This window comes from Bos grunniens, chromosome 7 (assembly GCF_055505025.1).
Source record: "Bos grunniens cultivar Pamir isolate PY7600 chromosome 7, Bosgru_T2T1.0, whole genome shotgun sequence".
Lineage (NCBI taxonomy): Eukaryota > Metazoa > Chordata > Mammalia > Artiodactyla > Bovidae > Bos > Bos grunniens.
In genome coordinates this window covers 49,039,664-49,053,406 of record NC_141171.1, presented here as the reverse complement: position 1 = coordinate 49,053,406, position 13,743 = coordinate 49,039,664, and the positions used below count along the sequence as shown (strand labels likewise).

Here is a 13,743-nt window from a genome sequence, read left to right as displayed (position 1 = left end):
CATAGGGTGGCCCTGTGAATCAGAAACTGTGGAGTGTTGGTGGCTAGAGCTGGCATTTTCCATCAGAAGTGTGAACCTCAAAGTCTGTGCCATGCAGTTACCAGATTCCAACAACCAGACATTGTAGACAGATGGCCAGCTGTCTCTGCTAGATGCGGGGTGTTTAGTCATCTTGGGGTGGGAAAGTGAGGTGTGGATGTCTTCTCTTCTGTGTTGGGAAGCTGCCCCTCACGGCATGCGTGAGTCCTCCTCCTTCTCTGGCTAGGTCAGTGTGACTGCAGGCTGAGAGCCTCCTCCCTGTTGTGCAGGCCTTCCGGGGAACCTGGGACCTGCTCCAGGATAGCTTTCTTTGTAGCCCTCATCTGGGTGAAACTGGGAAGATAAAAATCATATTTTTAAGGTGGTGTGATAATACAGAGGTCATAAGACTATGATGAAGAGACATTAGAAGAAGCAGTGTAAAATTAAGACTTCACCTTGTGTGGTATATAGAGAAGAAAAACAAGGTTAATCTGTGCTTACTCCATTGCACTCAGCCACCGCTGTGGGCCTGCTTTGTGTCTTTGGTCTTGCACCCCCTGAACTTAGATGGAGCCTGGCGGCTCTGCCATTGCTGCCTCCTGAGACAGAGCTGCTGTCTCGCCCATTTAAGTGTGGGCATGTGGGTACTGACCAGAATCACACACACAAGGGGCAGTGTTGCCCCGTGTGGTTACAGGCTTCCATGGCCCCATGCCTTGAGTCAGGAGGTATCTGAGCCCACAGACTACAAGGAGACCCTCCAGATCAGGGATCACACCAGCCAACACTTTGGAGCTGAGTGACCCTAGGCCTGTTTGCTTTTCTCCCTGATGGGAGGTTGCTCCTCCTGCTTTGTTTTCAGCATGGTTTAGGGGATTGGGGTCGGTGTGGGAGGGACAGGTAGGAGAGCCTCCTGCAGAAGTAGGTGCCACCATAGGGCCATGCCCTGGATCCTCCCAGCTGTTCATGCCGTCTGTGGCAAGAGAGCCTCAGAGCCCCACGGGACCTGGTGGAGAGACGGGACTCCTTGGGTCAACACCACGATCCCTGCTGAAGACTGCATGCGCTTTGCGGGAGAAGGACCATTTCTGGAGCTTCTGATGGTGGCTCCTCTGTATACATATGCACAGCTGGGTATGTCTGCCTTCCACTTCTTCCCTATCTCTGGCCAGCTGGCCTCTGCCTTCGCCTGTCCACAACCCCAAACTGCCTCTGAATTCTGTTCGTGCTCCTTTTCTAAGATGAACTTTCTGTGCTTATTATTGTTGCTATCTTAATATACAACCATCTGTGATTATTGCAGGAAAGGCCCCACAATCCTATCCAGAGGGCGTCATGGGCAGCACCCTAGTGTACAGCTTCCCCTGTCTCTCATTCCACATATATATTTTCCAGCCCAAAAAATCTTAGCAGTATATTCTGAACATCTTTCCATGTTAGCAGGCATATTTCTATACCACTATTTTTAAAACTTTAGAGAATGTATTCAATAAAAGCAACTTGTATCCATGATAAAAATTTCAAACAAGATCAAAGGTATGAAATACACAGTTGATCTCTCAGGTCCTCTCAAGGGAGCAGGGAACTGTCTTGGATATCCCTACAAGATATGTATATATTACACTTTTTAACTTACACAAATAGAAGACTTTTGTACTCATTATGCTTTTTTTTTTTAACCTAGTGCAATATCTTGAAGTTCTTTCCAGACTTTTGTGTATGGCTGTTCTTACTCTTTTTGTCTGCTGCATCATAGGGATGAACTATAATGAACTATAATTTAGTTAACCAGTCCTCTCTTAATGAACATTAATGCTACTAGTTTTTTTTTTTTTTTTCTTTTACATCAAATGCTTTAACAGTAATTCTTGTACGTAATGTTTTGGAGTATACTCGCTGGTATGTAAGTAACCGTGAAATTGTGCTTGTAGAGTGCCGTCTTAGTATATAGCACAAAGTAGCTCGTAGACAGTACACATTAAAAGATACTGCCAAATTGCTGTCTAGAAAGAGTAACTATTTTTAAGGTTGACAACTGCCTTCTGATTAGTCTTCAGCCCCCCGGGGCGAAGGAGGGCACAGCGTGACTCTGGGGGCTGGAGTACCAGCTCTTTCCACCTAACTGCGTGGTTGATTTCCTGTTTGTAATGGGCCTGTCTCTTCTTCCTGTGGTAGTCCTTTCTGCTTCCTCTGGGTCCAGTTTCCCCCTTAGGGTTATGCCCCCTTTTTTTTGCTGTGATGTAAGTTATGCTGGGCTGGGGAAGGGTGAGTCCTGTAGTTAAAAGCTGACTGGGCCGGGGAAGACCCTTGCCCCCAGCTGCTGATGTCATAGTTCTTCTGAGTACGAGATAATTGGGAAAAGGACCCTCATATTTTGCATAGCCTGTTTCTTATATCTCACTGTTATTGTTTGCAGGGACTGCTTAATCTTTAACTTCAGAGGCATGGGCCAAGGTTTATGGGGATTTTGTTGTTTGGTAATTGGATGACCATGCCTGGGTCATGAGCAGAGCTAGTTGAGAGGGATATTAATGGGACCCTATTAATGAAATGGCAATTAAAATTCTTTGAACAATGTGTTTACATCAGCATGCCAAAGCTGAGCTGAAACCACCCAGCCATGGAATGGAAAAACCATTGAATTTCACATGTTTGTGGAGAGAAATGGCCTTTTTTCGATTGATTGAGGCATTTAAGACCATGGAATGAAGTGATTAAACTAAAGACAGCAAAAAACTTCGACAAAGCACTTGAAAAAACACAACCCTCTGACTTAGTGAGGGTTATCTGGTGAAATTGCTGCCTCCAGCTTGGCATCATAAGATAATGATGATGGTGATGGTCACGGTGGAAGTTTCTGCCATTTCTGAACACTTGCAAGGTACCAGGCAAGGTGCTACACACTTCAAAACTGTAAGAGGTAGTTATTACTTTCTTAACTTACAGATGAAGAAATGAAACCTTGGAGAAGTTTAGTAACTTGCTCCAGATCACAGTTTGTGAGTGGCAATGCCAGGATTCACGAAGAGGCTGCCTGATTCCAGGGCCTGTGCTCTGATCCCACTGTTTGTTTTCACAACTCCACAGGCCAGTTCAGCCTCTCTGCCCATGGCCGCTGCCTCACTTCTGCCTCCCCTTGATTTTCTGCTTCTGCCTTGAAGGTGGCAAATGAAGCATTAGTGTGGTAGTTTTTATTGTTAGTTGTTCTCCTGGGAATTTTAGGAGACTTCCCTGTTCCTTCCATTCTCTGGAGAACAGGGAACTCTGTTGTTGAATCAACAACACTGATAACTGGGCAGTTTTGATACAGCCCTTTGCTCTGTGTGTATGATAGCAAGGGGAGGTACAGTACATACACTTCTGGAATTAAGTCAGCATGGCAAGAGAGCTCTTATCCCACCATCACAGGGAGAATGGAGGCAGTGAAAATTAGAGTCTGAGGGCTGGTGGTTGTAACCCTTGTGGGAAGTAGTCAGGTAAATCTGTGTTATTCTCTGTGGCAGCTGAGCTTTCTCCCTGGAGCAAGGAAACTATGGGCCCTGAAAGCCAAGAACTGATCAAGAAAGCTTACCTCTGCTCTCCAAAAATAGAGTAATAGAGGGGAGGGGAGAGAGATTTAAAGTAGCTCTGTTTTTTTAAAACCCTACTAAAATGTTTTGATTCTGTTTGTGTGTCCACCTTTCATTAGCAAATCCTGGGGCCTGATAAGTGGTTCCATTCAGAGGCACTCACTCATACCTGTTTGCTGGGCCGCTGGCCCCGGAATAACTGGGTTCATCTCATCTCTGCAGGTCAAAGAAGTCATAGATGAGTTATCACTTCCATTTGTTCTGGGCTTGTAGTTTAGATAAACCTGATCAAAGCTTTAGGTTTATTTCACACCATCAAGAGGGAGGAATGGACTTGGGACTTGCTTGAGAGGTTGCCTGAGGCCTAGGAAGTCTTGAAGAAGCATGGGAAGGGAAGCATGGTATTTTCAGAGCTTGATATTTGCAGACACTGAGGATTCACATTCAAGCAAGACAGACTCAAATGAGACAGAGCCTCCCCTCATGGGGGTCATCGTCCCAGTATGAGAGAAGGACCTCAGGTGGGTTGATGAGCACTGTGATTTTAATTTCTTATCTTGGTGACTTTGGGAACACAGAAGAATATCACGTCATCTAGCCTGATAGGTGGGTTAGGGAAAGATTTCTATCCAAGGGTCTGAAATTTGAACCCGGCTCTGATGCCAAAATGTTTGAAACACTACTACTCTAAGATTGTTTTTTTTTTAAAGAAATATAGTTAGATTCATATTTTCTTTCTCTCTCTGCAGTATCCCTAAGGGATTCTTAGGATGTTCTGATGTCTATATTGATTTTACCAAAATAGCCTGCTTAGGACAGGCTTTTATTATTTTGGAAACTAAGATTCTTATCAGAATATTTGTTATTATGTATAGATAGCATTAGTTTATTTTTTTGTGTGTGTACAAGAAACCCACTTTAATTATGAAGATTCATAGTCAGTGACAAGTAAAGATGGAGAAAACAACATCATGCCAACACTAGTCAAAAGAAAGCTGGAGGGCTATATAGATAGCATTAGTTCAATACCAGGCTCTACCACTTACTGCCATGTGATACTGAGATCATGACTTAGGCTTTCTGGGCTTCCATTTCTTCATCTGTAAAGTGGAGATATTGATATTCGCTTCAGCGGGGCTTTTGGAAGATATAAGTGACATAATATATGTAAAATACCTAGTATGTTAGCCGTTTTTAGGAAAAGCCCTTAACTTTGTCCAGGCCTGCTTCTTTAAAAAGACCCAGCTAGTCCCCCTTTCCTGGGAATGTGCCACCCAGTTTCTTTATCCTTTCCACACTGGGAAGATATATTTATGTCGCTTGGTGGGGAAAGGATTTACAATTGTCTGGTGCCCCTCATCTTCTCTATAATTTCTCATCCAAATAGGCAGGAACAGTTCCGTTATGTTTCATTAATCAAAATTTGGACTTTTTTTTTTGCTGGAGAAAAAAAATTATTATTACTTGCAGCAAGTAGGGAGAACACTGAGGATCTTTCCCAATGCAGTGTCTCTAAAACTTACATCTTAGACAGTGTTTGCTACTTGTAGTAAAGCCTGGTTAATTGGAACTCCTAACCAGATACTAATTAACTTTTTTTGTTTGTTTGTTTGTTTGTTTACACTCCTCCCTAAAGGGGAAAAAAGCAAGAAGATAAGAAAAGTTTAGATAAGTTTAGATAAGATGAAAGTTTATTTTGGAGAATCCCTTTCACGGGGCTTGCCTGTGGTTCAAAGATGCTATGCCCTTGCACATTCCACCTGTCCCCCAAGATTGAGCCTTGCCTGCCTCTCTACCTCCCCGGGAGCCTGGCACAGTTCCCCATACTTGGTGGAGGCTCTGTACGTATTTGTTAGATGAATGAAGATACAGCCTAGGCCCTAGCTAGACTGAGCTGTTGCTGTTTTCTAGATATGCTCTGAATTGGCCTTCTTTTATTGAATGTGGAGTGTGTTTCCTGGCATGGCCCTGTGGACTTCGGGTTGAAGTCACTGGTGTCTTGTGTTACCCTTTTGTAAGCCAGTTGTCTCCTTGTAGACATCAGCTCTATTTTCTTCCCTTTTGAAGAAACACTGCTTTTGGCCCATAACGTATGAACAGTTATTGAGCACTTGCAGTGGTCTCAGGAAATGGGAATTATTGTGCATATATTTTATCTAATGCCCATCACACCTTTATGAGTTAAGTGCTATTATTAGCTCCATTTAATGGATGAGAAAACTCCACCCTTAGGAAATTCAATACTTATATCACTAGAAAGTTTGTGGAACTCAGTGGAATTAAAGTGGGATTCTGAGACCTTTGAGGCCACAGCCTCACTGGCAGGTCCTGCAGTCTCAAAGGATGACTGATGCTGTGGAAATGGCTTCTCCGTTGAGAGCAGTGCTGCCTGCAGAACTGGGCTTCGTCATGCGGGTACACGTGCACGTGCTGTTTCTCCTTCATTTCTAAAGAGTTTCTTATAGATCTCAAAGTAGGCTAATATATGTTACCATTTTTGAACTTCAGAGCAACCTGGAGATCGAGGTCAGGCTTTATGGTCCCCTTTTATGATTAATGAAGTCAGAGCCTGAAAAGGGACTGTAAGAGGTGGAGCTAGGTAAACCCAGGTCTTCTGACTGTTAGCCAATTAGTCACTACATTCTCCCTTAATACACTAACAGGAAAGCAAAAGAAATTTAAAAAATTTCCAAACAAGTGTTAAAGGCAGAAGCTGATTCTCAAGGTGTATCTTGCGGGAACAGAGTGGGTTCTTTCTAGGAAGTGCCTGAGAAGAGCGCTGACCTGAGTACAGAGTCTTCTGGGCAACTCCTGTTTCCCAGGAGACTGAGTTAGCCAGAGGAGCCTGGTCCTGTTTTTTCTACCCTGTTGTGTCTTGAGTGTTGCTAACAGAAAGGGGTCTCCTCTGGGGCTCAGCCCTGTGTCCCAGGCTGAAGGGAGAAGGGAAGGAGTTTCTGGGCCCTTCTTTGTGTCCTGATCATGCCTGGCAAGTCTCCTTGGTCTCTGGGTGTGCCAGCCCCGAGTGAGAGAAGCTCCTGTCCAACACCTCCCTTGTTGTCTCCTACCCACCAGACGCTGCTTCCTGGGAGGATTTCTGAAGGGATTTCAGTGGGAGGTTCCAGATGGGCAAAGAAGCAGCCAACTTCAGAGAGATGGGACCCAGACTCCCATGCTGCGATGCCCCAGGGTGTGAGAGATACGGAAGTGCGGAGGGCTGACTACTTTTTGCCTTGCTTTATCTTTGAGTACTTCTAGTTTGTCCACCAAGTCGTCTAGGATATGCATCATCGCACTTCCATTTTCTTCCTTTTCAAAACCCAAGTTTATCTCTTGGCTTTCTGAGCTCTGATGAAGAATTTCTTAAACCTCAGAATTTTACTTCCTCACCTCCTCTTACACCTCCTCTTATTCTTTTCCCTCTTCTGAATGTTAGTTTTTTTTTTTTTTTTTTTCTATGGTATGGCTCTGGGACACAGAGATGTTGGCGTTGGCTGGCCTGCCTCCCCTGCTGAGCTCAGCCATGGCTGGTCCGCAGGAACTCCCTGCCCTACACTTGGTCAGTTTTTCTCTCTGCTATTTTTTGTATGTTGTCAATGCATCTGGCGACTGGTCCAAAGACTTCTTGGGCCAGAAGAGTGTATAAGGAGAATCCTGTTACTTTCCAAGCCTCCAGGCCAAGAATGAATTCCCATCATCCAAAGAAATGGGATGTTCACTTTTATGTAAAAATCTTTAAGAATGGATACTTAAAAAAATAACTACAGTCTTAAATATTCTGAAAGTTAGATAGTTGAATCTCATACTTAAAATCTACACTTTAACAAAAGATTTTTTTTCTATTGATGTGTAGAGAAGAAAGACCAACTTCTTATGTTGTGACAATTGCTTCCATCTGTAACGGATCTGACTTTTAACTTTGTGTTGTTATGTACAAACATCCCTGAGCCTCAGGATGGGTAAGCTTTAACTGTGGCTTCAGTTATATTATTAAGCTAGTGGAGAGCAAGTGGGGAGCCTTTTTTGCCCAATGAGACATGGAAAAGATTATTTATAACTCAGACTTTGAGAGTAAAATATTGACATTTAGGGACTCTGGATGAAGGGTATATGGGAATTGTTTGGATCTGAAATTCTTTCAACATATAAAGTTCAAAATGATTTTTACAAGAAATGGCTTAAACCTTAAGTTCTTTGGTTTTTAAGAAGTTGATGAGTGTGATTAGCATGCTTTGATTTTCATTTTCCTTGTGCAGCTGTGGCAGAGTTGATGTTTCAGCATGGCCTCCCAGGCATGGAGGCACTCGGAATCTCACTCCAGGGGCAAGCCAGACCAAGTTGGTGGGGGTGTGGGTGGGGCTTCTGGAATTATCCAAGAAGCTCTCAGACTAGAGCAGGACCACCAGAGAAGAAGGGGAAAGGTCTGGAGGGCAAAGAGCTCAGGTGCTCCTGGGGTGATGGTGCAGGGTTGTGAGAACTGAGGAAGGAGCAAAGTCTGGGGCAAATGACAGAGGACCCTGTAACCTCCAGAGACTCTTGCACCCGGAGTTGTCAGCCCTTGGGCTGGTTCACCTTGAAGCAGCTTGCAAAACATGTTCTCAATTCCTTTCTCATCAGAGCATGGGAGGGAGGGAGACATGGTTTTTATCTCCATTGTACACATGAGGATAGTGGTGCCACAGGACACAGCTCTTAAGTGACACAGCCGGGACTTGAATCTAGATTCCTTCTTTCGGAAGTGCCTGCTCTTTCCCTGGTATCTCTCACTGCCTCTGTAATAGCAGGATGGTGGCCTGGGAGAATGTCAGGGTCAGAATTGTCCTTGGCATTTCCCTCATGTGGCCCTTGGGGCTTTGAGTTTTATCTCATTCTCATTGTCCCAAACTCCTCTCTATATTACAGCCTTGGAAGGCCTGGCCACTGTGGACCATTCCCAGCAGTGGTCTTGGCAGCTATGTTGCCGCCACACCCAGACAGAAGCTTAGTTGAGCCTTCTTGTGAACCAGAGATAACAGGCTTGACTTGGGCAGGAAGGGATGAAGCCTTCTGCCAAGCTTCTAGTGCTGACTTCCTACCAGAACCCCCAGAGACTTTGGCCATGCAGCAGTTCTGACCCACTTTTGTTTGCCTGAGCGGCAGGGGGCACCGTCTGCAGCTCTGCCAGCCTGTGCCTTGAGGGGAAATGAGCCCAATTAAATAGGCAGGCCCCTGCGAGGTTTCTCTGCAGCACCATTATTAATCTCATGGAGCATGGAAAAAATACAACCTCACAACTCAGTGACCAATTTTCCTCTGTGATGATGTTCAGGACAGAGGGTTACACAGGGGGATGCCTTCACTGCTGAATTAAAAGGCTGGTTTCCCTCCAGCCAGGATGTCTACCTTTCTCTCTCCCTCCCGCCTCCCCCAGAGCTCCCAGGACTCTGCTCTGAATCCCACAGATTGTCATGGCCTTGGTTCCTGGATAGGCAGGAGCGTGTTATAACTTTGTTTTCTGAACTTATGCTTTTTTTTTTTTTTTTTGGAACAGAGCAGCACTTTCCAGAGGTGATGCTAGGGGAAGAATTTCTTAGCCTAAGTCTGGACCAGGTGTGCAGCTTGATATCCAGTGACAAGCTGACCGTTTCTTCAGAAGAGAAGGTATGGCATGGCGCTCTTTGAAACAGAAGCCTCTCTCATGAGGCGGTTGTGGGAAGGACTTGTGATTCAGTGAGATCTCTTTTCCAACTTAAAAAAAAAAAAGGTTTATATATTTTTTGTCCCTTAAAAAAGACTTTCTGGCCCATGATCACTATATATGCTTTATGGACCCTTTAAAGAAGATGTAATGGTGATGATGATGATGGCTTCAAAATGGCTTCCATTTCTTAAACCTTTACAGTTTGCCAAGCCCTATGCTAAGTGCCTGATGTTCTTCAGCTCGTTCAGCCTTCACCTCAGCCCTGTGAGGCAGGCATCACTGTTGTCCTCACATTACAGATAAGGAAACAGACTCAGAGGCATTAACTGTCTGTTCACTCAGTTGGTCTGCATGTCACTTGATCTTAACCACTGTCCCACACGGCCTCTTGTGAATATCCAGTATTTAGGCCCCAGCCAACCTTTGGGGAACATCTAATTCCAATCACATCAGATCAGATCAGTCACTCAGTCGTGTCCGACTCTTTGCGACCCCATGAATCGAAGCACGCCAGGCCTCCCTGTCCATCACCAACCCCTGGAGTTCACTGAGACTCACGTCCATCGAGTCAGTGATGCCATCCATCCATCTCATCCTCTGTCGTCCCCTTCTCCTCCTGCCCCCAATCCCTCCCAGCATCAGAGTCTTTTCCAATGAGTCAACTTTTCGCATGAGGTGGCCAAAGTACTGGAGTTTCAGCTTTAGTATCATTCCTTCCAAAGAAATCCCAGGGCTAATCTCCTTCAGAATGGACTGGTTGGATATTGGAATTTTTACTGAGGAAACCGAGCCCCACAGAGGGGTTAGGAACTGCTGAAATCACACAGTTTTGCGGTAGCCAAGCCAAGAGTAGAACCAAGGTCTCCTGACACCCAGTCCTCTAACTCACTGACCACACACCTCTTCATTTGTGCTGGAAGCGTGACTTCTGCCCCTGCTTAGCTGACCTGTGACTGCTGATGTGTCCTGCCTCCCAGCCTTCCTTATCTCTGACCCTGTCCATTCAACAGGGATTGCCCCTTAGTCGTGCCCACTCTTCTCGACCCCATGGACTATAGCCTGCCTGGCTCCTCTGTCTATGGAGTTTTTCAGGCAAGAATACTGGAGTGGGTTGCCATTTCCTCTGCCAGGCGATCTTCCCAACCCAGGGATAGAACCTGCATCTCGTGTTTCTTCTACATTGGCAGGTGGATCCTTTACCACTCTGCCACCTGGTAAACCATTCTGCTAGGAATATTCTCTACTTTGCTTTTCATCTAGTTGAATTCCCAAACAGTTCAGATTCTTTTTCTACCAGGAAGAATTTCTTTACTCCAGGAGGTATAGTCTACTATACTGGAAATAACACAAACTTGAGTGTTGGCCACTGGGATCCAAATCTTATCTCTTGTATTTACAAATCAGTGATTTGATGTTGGGCAAGAGACTTTGCTTCTCCACCTCTTTCCTCATTTGTGAAATGTAGGAAGTAATAGAACATGTTCCACAGGGTGGTTGTGGGGATTGAAAGAAGTAAGGTATGTAAAATGCCTATTATAGTACCTGTTATCTTGTGGGTGCCTAGTCAATGTTAACTGAATTGACTGTTGACTGGGCATCCGAAATTAATTATTTTCTCCTCTGTGTTCCAGGAAAACACTTACCTTGTTCTCCTTTTTACTGTAATTAGTTCTTAGCCAGTCTTACCTCCTTCACTCACTGTGAGTTCCCAGATGGTACAGACCACACCTTATTTGGGATTTCAGTGGCTCAGTGGTAAAGAATCTCCCTACAGTGCAGGAGACATGGGTCTGATCCCTGGTTCTGGAAGATCCCCTGGAGGAGGAAATGACAACCCACTCCAGTATTCTTGCCAGGAAAATCCCATGGACAGAGGAGCCTGGTTGGCTACAGTCCATAGCATCACGAAGAGTTAGACACTACTGAAGTGACTGAACACACACACACACACACACACACACACACCCCGCTTACTCATCTCAGTCCTCAGAGATGCTCAGTAAATGTTTCTTTCTTTTTTTTTTTTTTTTTAGCAGAATGGGTTTTTTTTTTTTTTTTTTAGTTTTATTTTATCTTATTTTTTTTTAATTTTTATTATTATTTTTTTACTTTGCAATATTGTATTGTCCTGGTCCACCCTTAGTGTTCAAGCTTTAGGCCCTTTCCTGAGGGAGTATTCAAAGAAAAGCCCTTGAGGAGGATTTTATGTTGGATATTAGACTGCATCCAAAGGTACCTGTCCAGAGAATGCGGTGAAATTCACAAGGCCCTGCCTGTCATCCTGCAAAAGTTTGATCAAGAAGAAAAGCAGTTGTTGGTTGGAACTATGGGCAGTCCTGGACTTCAGAGGGATCCTCAGAAGGTGCTTGCCACAAGCTGAGCTCTCCTTTAGGTTTAGGGACATCTGTGCTTCTGCTGGCTGATGTGAACAGCACCTCTGCAGGCTTCTTACTGCCCCAGCCTCAGAAATGGAGAGGCCTTCCTCACTTCTTGCCAAGCCTCCGTACTGTCTTCTCTGGACTGTGCTACCAACTTGGCACAATTTGAAGGAATGAACCAGTTAACCGGTGTATGAATGTTGGTCTGTTGGCCAGTTTAGGGCCTACTCAAGCATATGTCAAGTGTAGCTTGAGAAAATGAAAGCAGACATATAAGCAGCAGGATTTGAATCAGTTTAGGGGTGTTGAATTGAGAGGGAGACCCTCCTATCTTAAATTCATGGTGGCCCATCCTGTTCTGAGGTCATAGTAAATTTTCTTCAAGTGAGGGCTTATCTATGCTTGTTGTGCCAGGACAGACGTGGAGATGGTTGTTGGTAGGGGGGTGGCATTGTAGTGCCCTGGAAACTACTTGGGTTTTGGACGTGGGCAGAACTGGTTCCACACTCAGCTTGATGCTTACTGGTTGTATGACCTTGAGAAGTCACTAGTTTCTATGAACCATAATTTACTTACCTGTAAAACTAAAATACTACGAGTGCCTCCCTTATAGAATTGTCTTGAGGATTAGAGATAATGGATTAAAAAATGAAAATACAGTTTTGGTAGGTGCTCAATAAATGGCAGCTATCACTGTAATTATCATAGTTCTCTATTTGGAGGTACCATTGATAAATGGCAGTGCTATCGATTTTGACTCAATATGCCAGCAAATTTGGAAAACTCAGCAGTGGCCACAGGACTGGAAAAGGTCAGTTTTCATTCCAATCCCAAAGAAAAGCAATGCCATAGAATGCTCAAACTACCGCACAATTGTACTCATCTCACACGCTAGTAAAGTAATGCTCAAAATTCTCCAAGCCATGCTTCAGCAGTATGTGAACCGTGAACTTCCAGATGTTCAAGCTGGCTTTAGAAAAGGCAGAGGAACCAGAGATCAAATTGCCAACATCTGCTGGATCATTGAAAAAGCAAGAGAGTTCCAGAAAACCATCTATTTCTGCTTTATTGACTATGCCAAAGCCTTTGACTGTGTGGATCACAATAAACTGTGGAAAATTCTGAAAGAGATGGGAATACCAGACCACCTGACCTGCCTCTTGAGAAACCTATATGTAGGTCATGAAGCAACAGTTAGAATTGGACATGGAACAACAGACTGGTTCCAAATAGGAAAGGGAGTACGTCCAGGCTGTAGATTGTCACCCTGCTTATTTAACTTATATGCAGAGTACATCATGAGAAATGCTGGGCTGGAAGAAGCAGAAGCTGGAATCAAGATTGCCGGGAGAAATATCAATAACCTCAGATATGCAGATGACACCACCCTTATGGCAGGAAGTGAAGAGGAACTAAAAAGCCTCTTGATGAAAGTGAAAGAGGAGAGTGAAAAAGTTGGCTTAAAGCTCAACATTCAGAAAACGAAGATCATGGCATCTGGTCCCATTACTTCATGGGAAATAGATGGGGAAACAGTGGAAACAGTGTCAGACTTTATTTTTTGGGGCTCCAAAATCACTGCAGATGGTGACTGCAGCCATGAAATTGAAAGACGCTTACTCCTTGGAAGGAAAGTTATGACCAACCTAGACAGCATATTCAAAAGCAGAGACATTACGTTGCCAACAAAGGTCTGTCTAGTCAAGGCTATGGTTTTTCCAGTGGTCATGTATAGATGTGAAAGTTGGACTGTGAAGAAAGCTGAGTGCCGAAGAATTGATGCTTTTGCACTGTGGTGTTGGAGAAGACTCTTGAGAGTCTCTTGGACTGCAAGGAGATCCAACCAGTCCATTCTAAAGGAGATGAGTCCTGGGTGTTCTTTGGAAGGACTGATGCTAAGGCTGAAACTCCAATACTGTGGCCATCTCATGGGAAGAGTTGACTCATTGGAAAAGACTCTGATGCTGAGAGGGATTGGGGACAGGAGGAGAAGGGGATGACAGAGGATGAGATGGCTGGATGGCATCACCCACTCGATGGACGTGAGTTTGAGTGAAGTCCAGGAGTTGGTGATGGACAGGGAGGCATGGTGTACTGC

General features: G+C 44.6%; 1 protein-coding gene across 8 annotated transcripts in view; it reads left to right on the top strand.

Moving 5' to 3' along the window:
* Positions 1-13,743, top strand: part of KLHL3 (kelch like family member 3) — a 299,223-nt gene that overhangs the window by 227,848 nt on the left and 57,632 nt on the right. For all 8 annotated transcript variants that reach the window (XM_086411747.1, XM_086411748.1, XM_086411745.1 and 5 more), the window contains one exon: positions 9,118-9,227. In XM_086411747.1, coding sequence (XP_086267873.1) covers positions 9,118-9,227 — 110 coding nt within the window. The remainder of the gene's footprint in view (positions 1-9,117; positions 9,228-13,743) is intronic.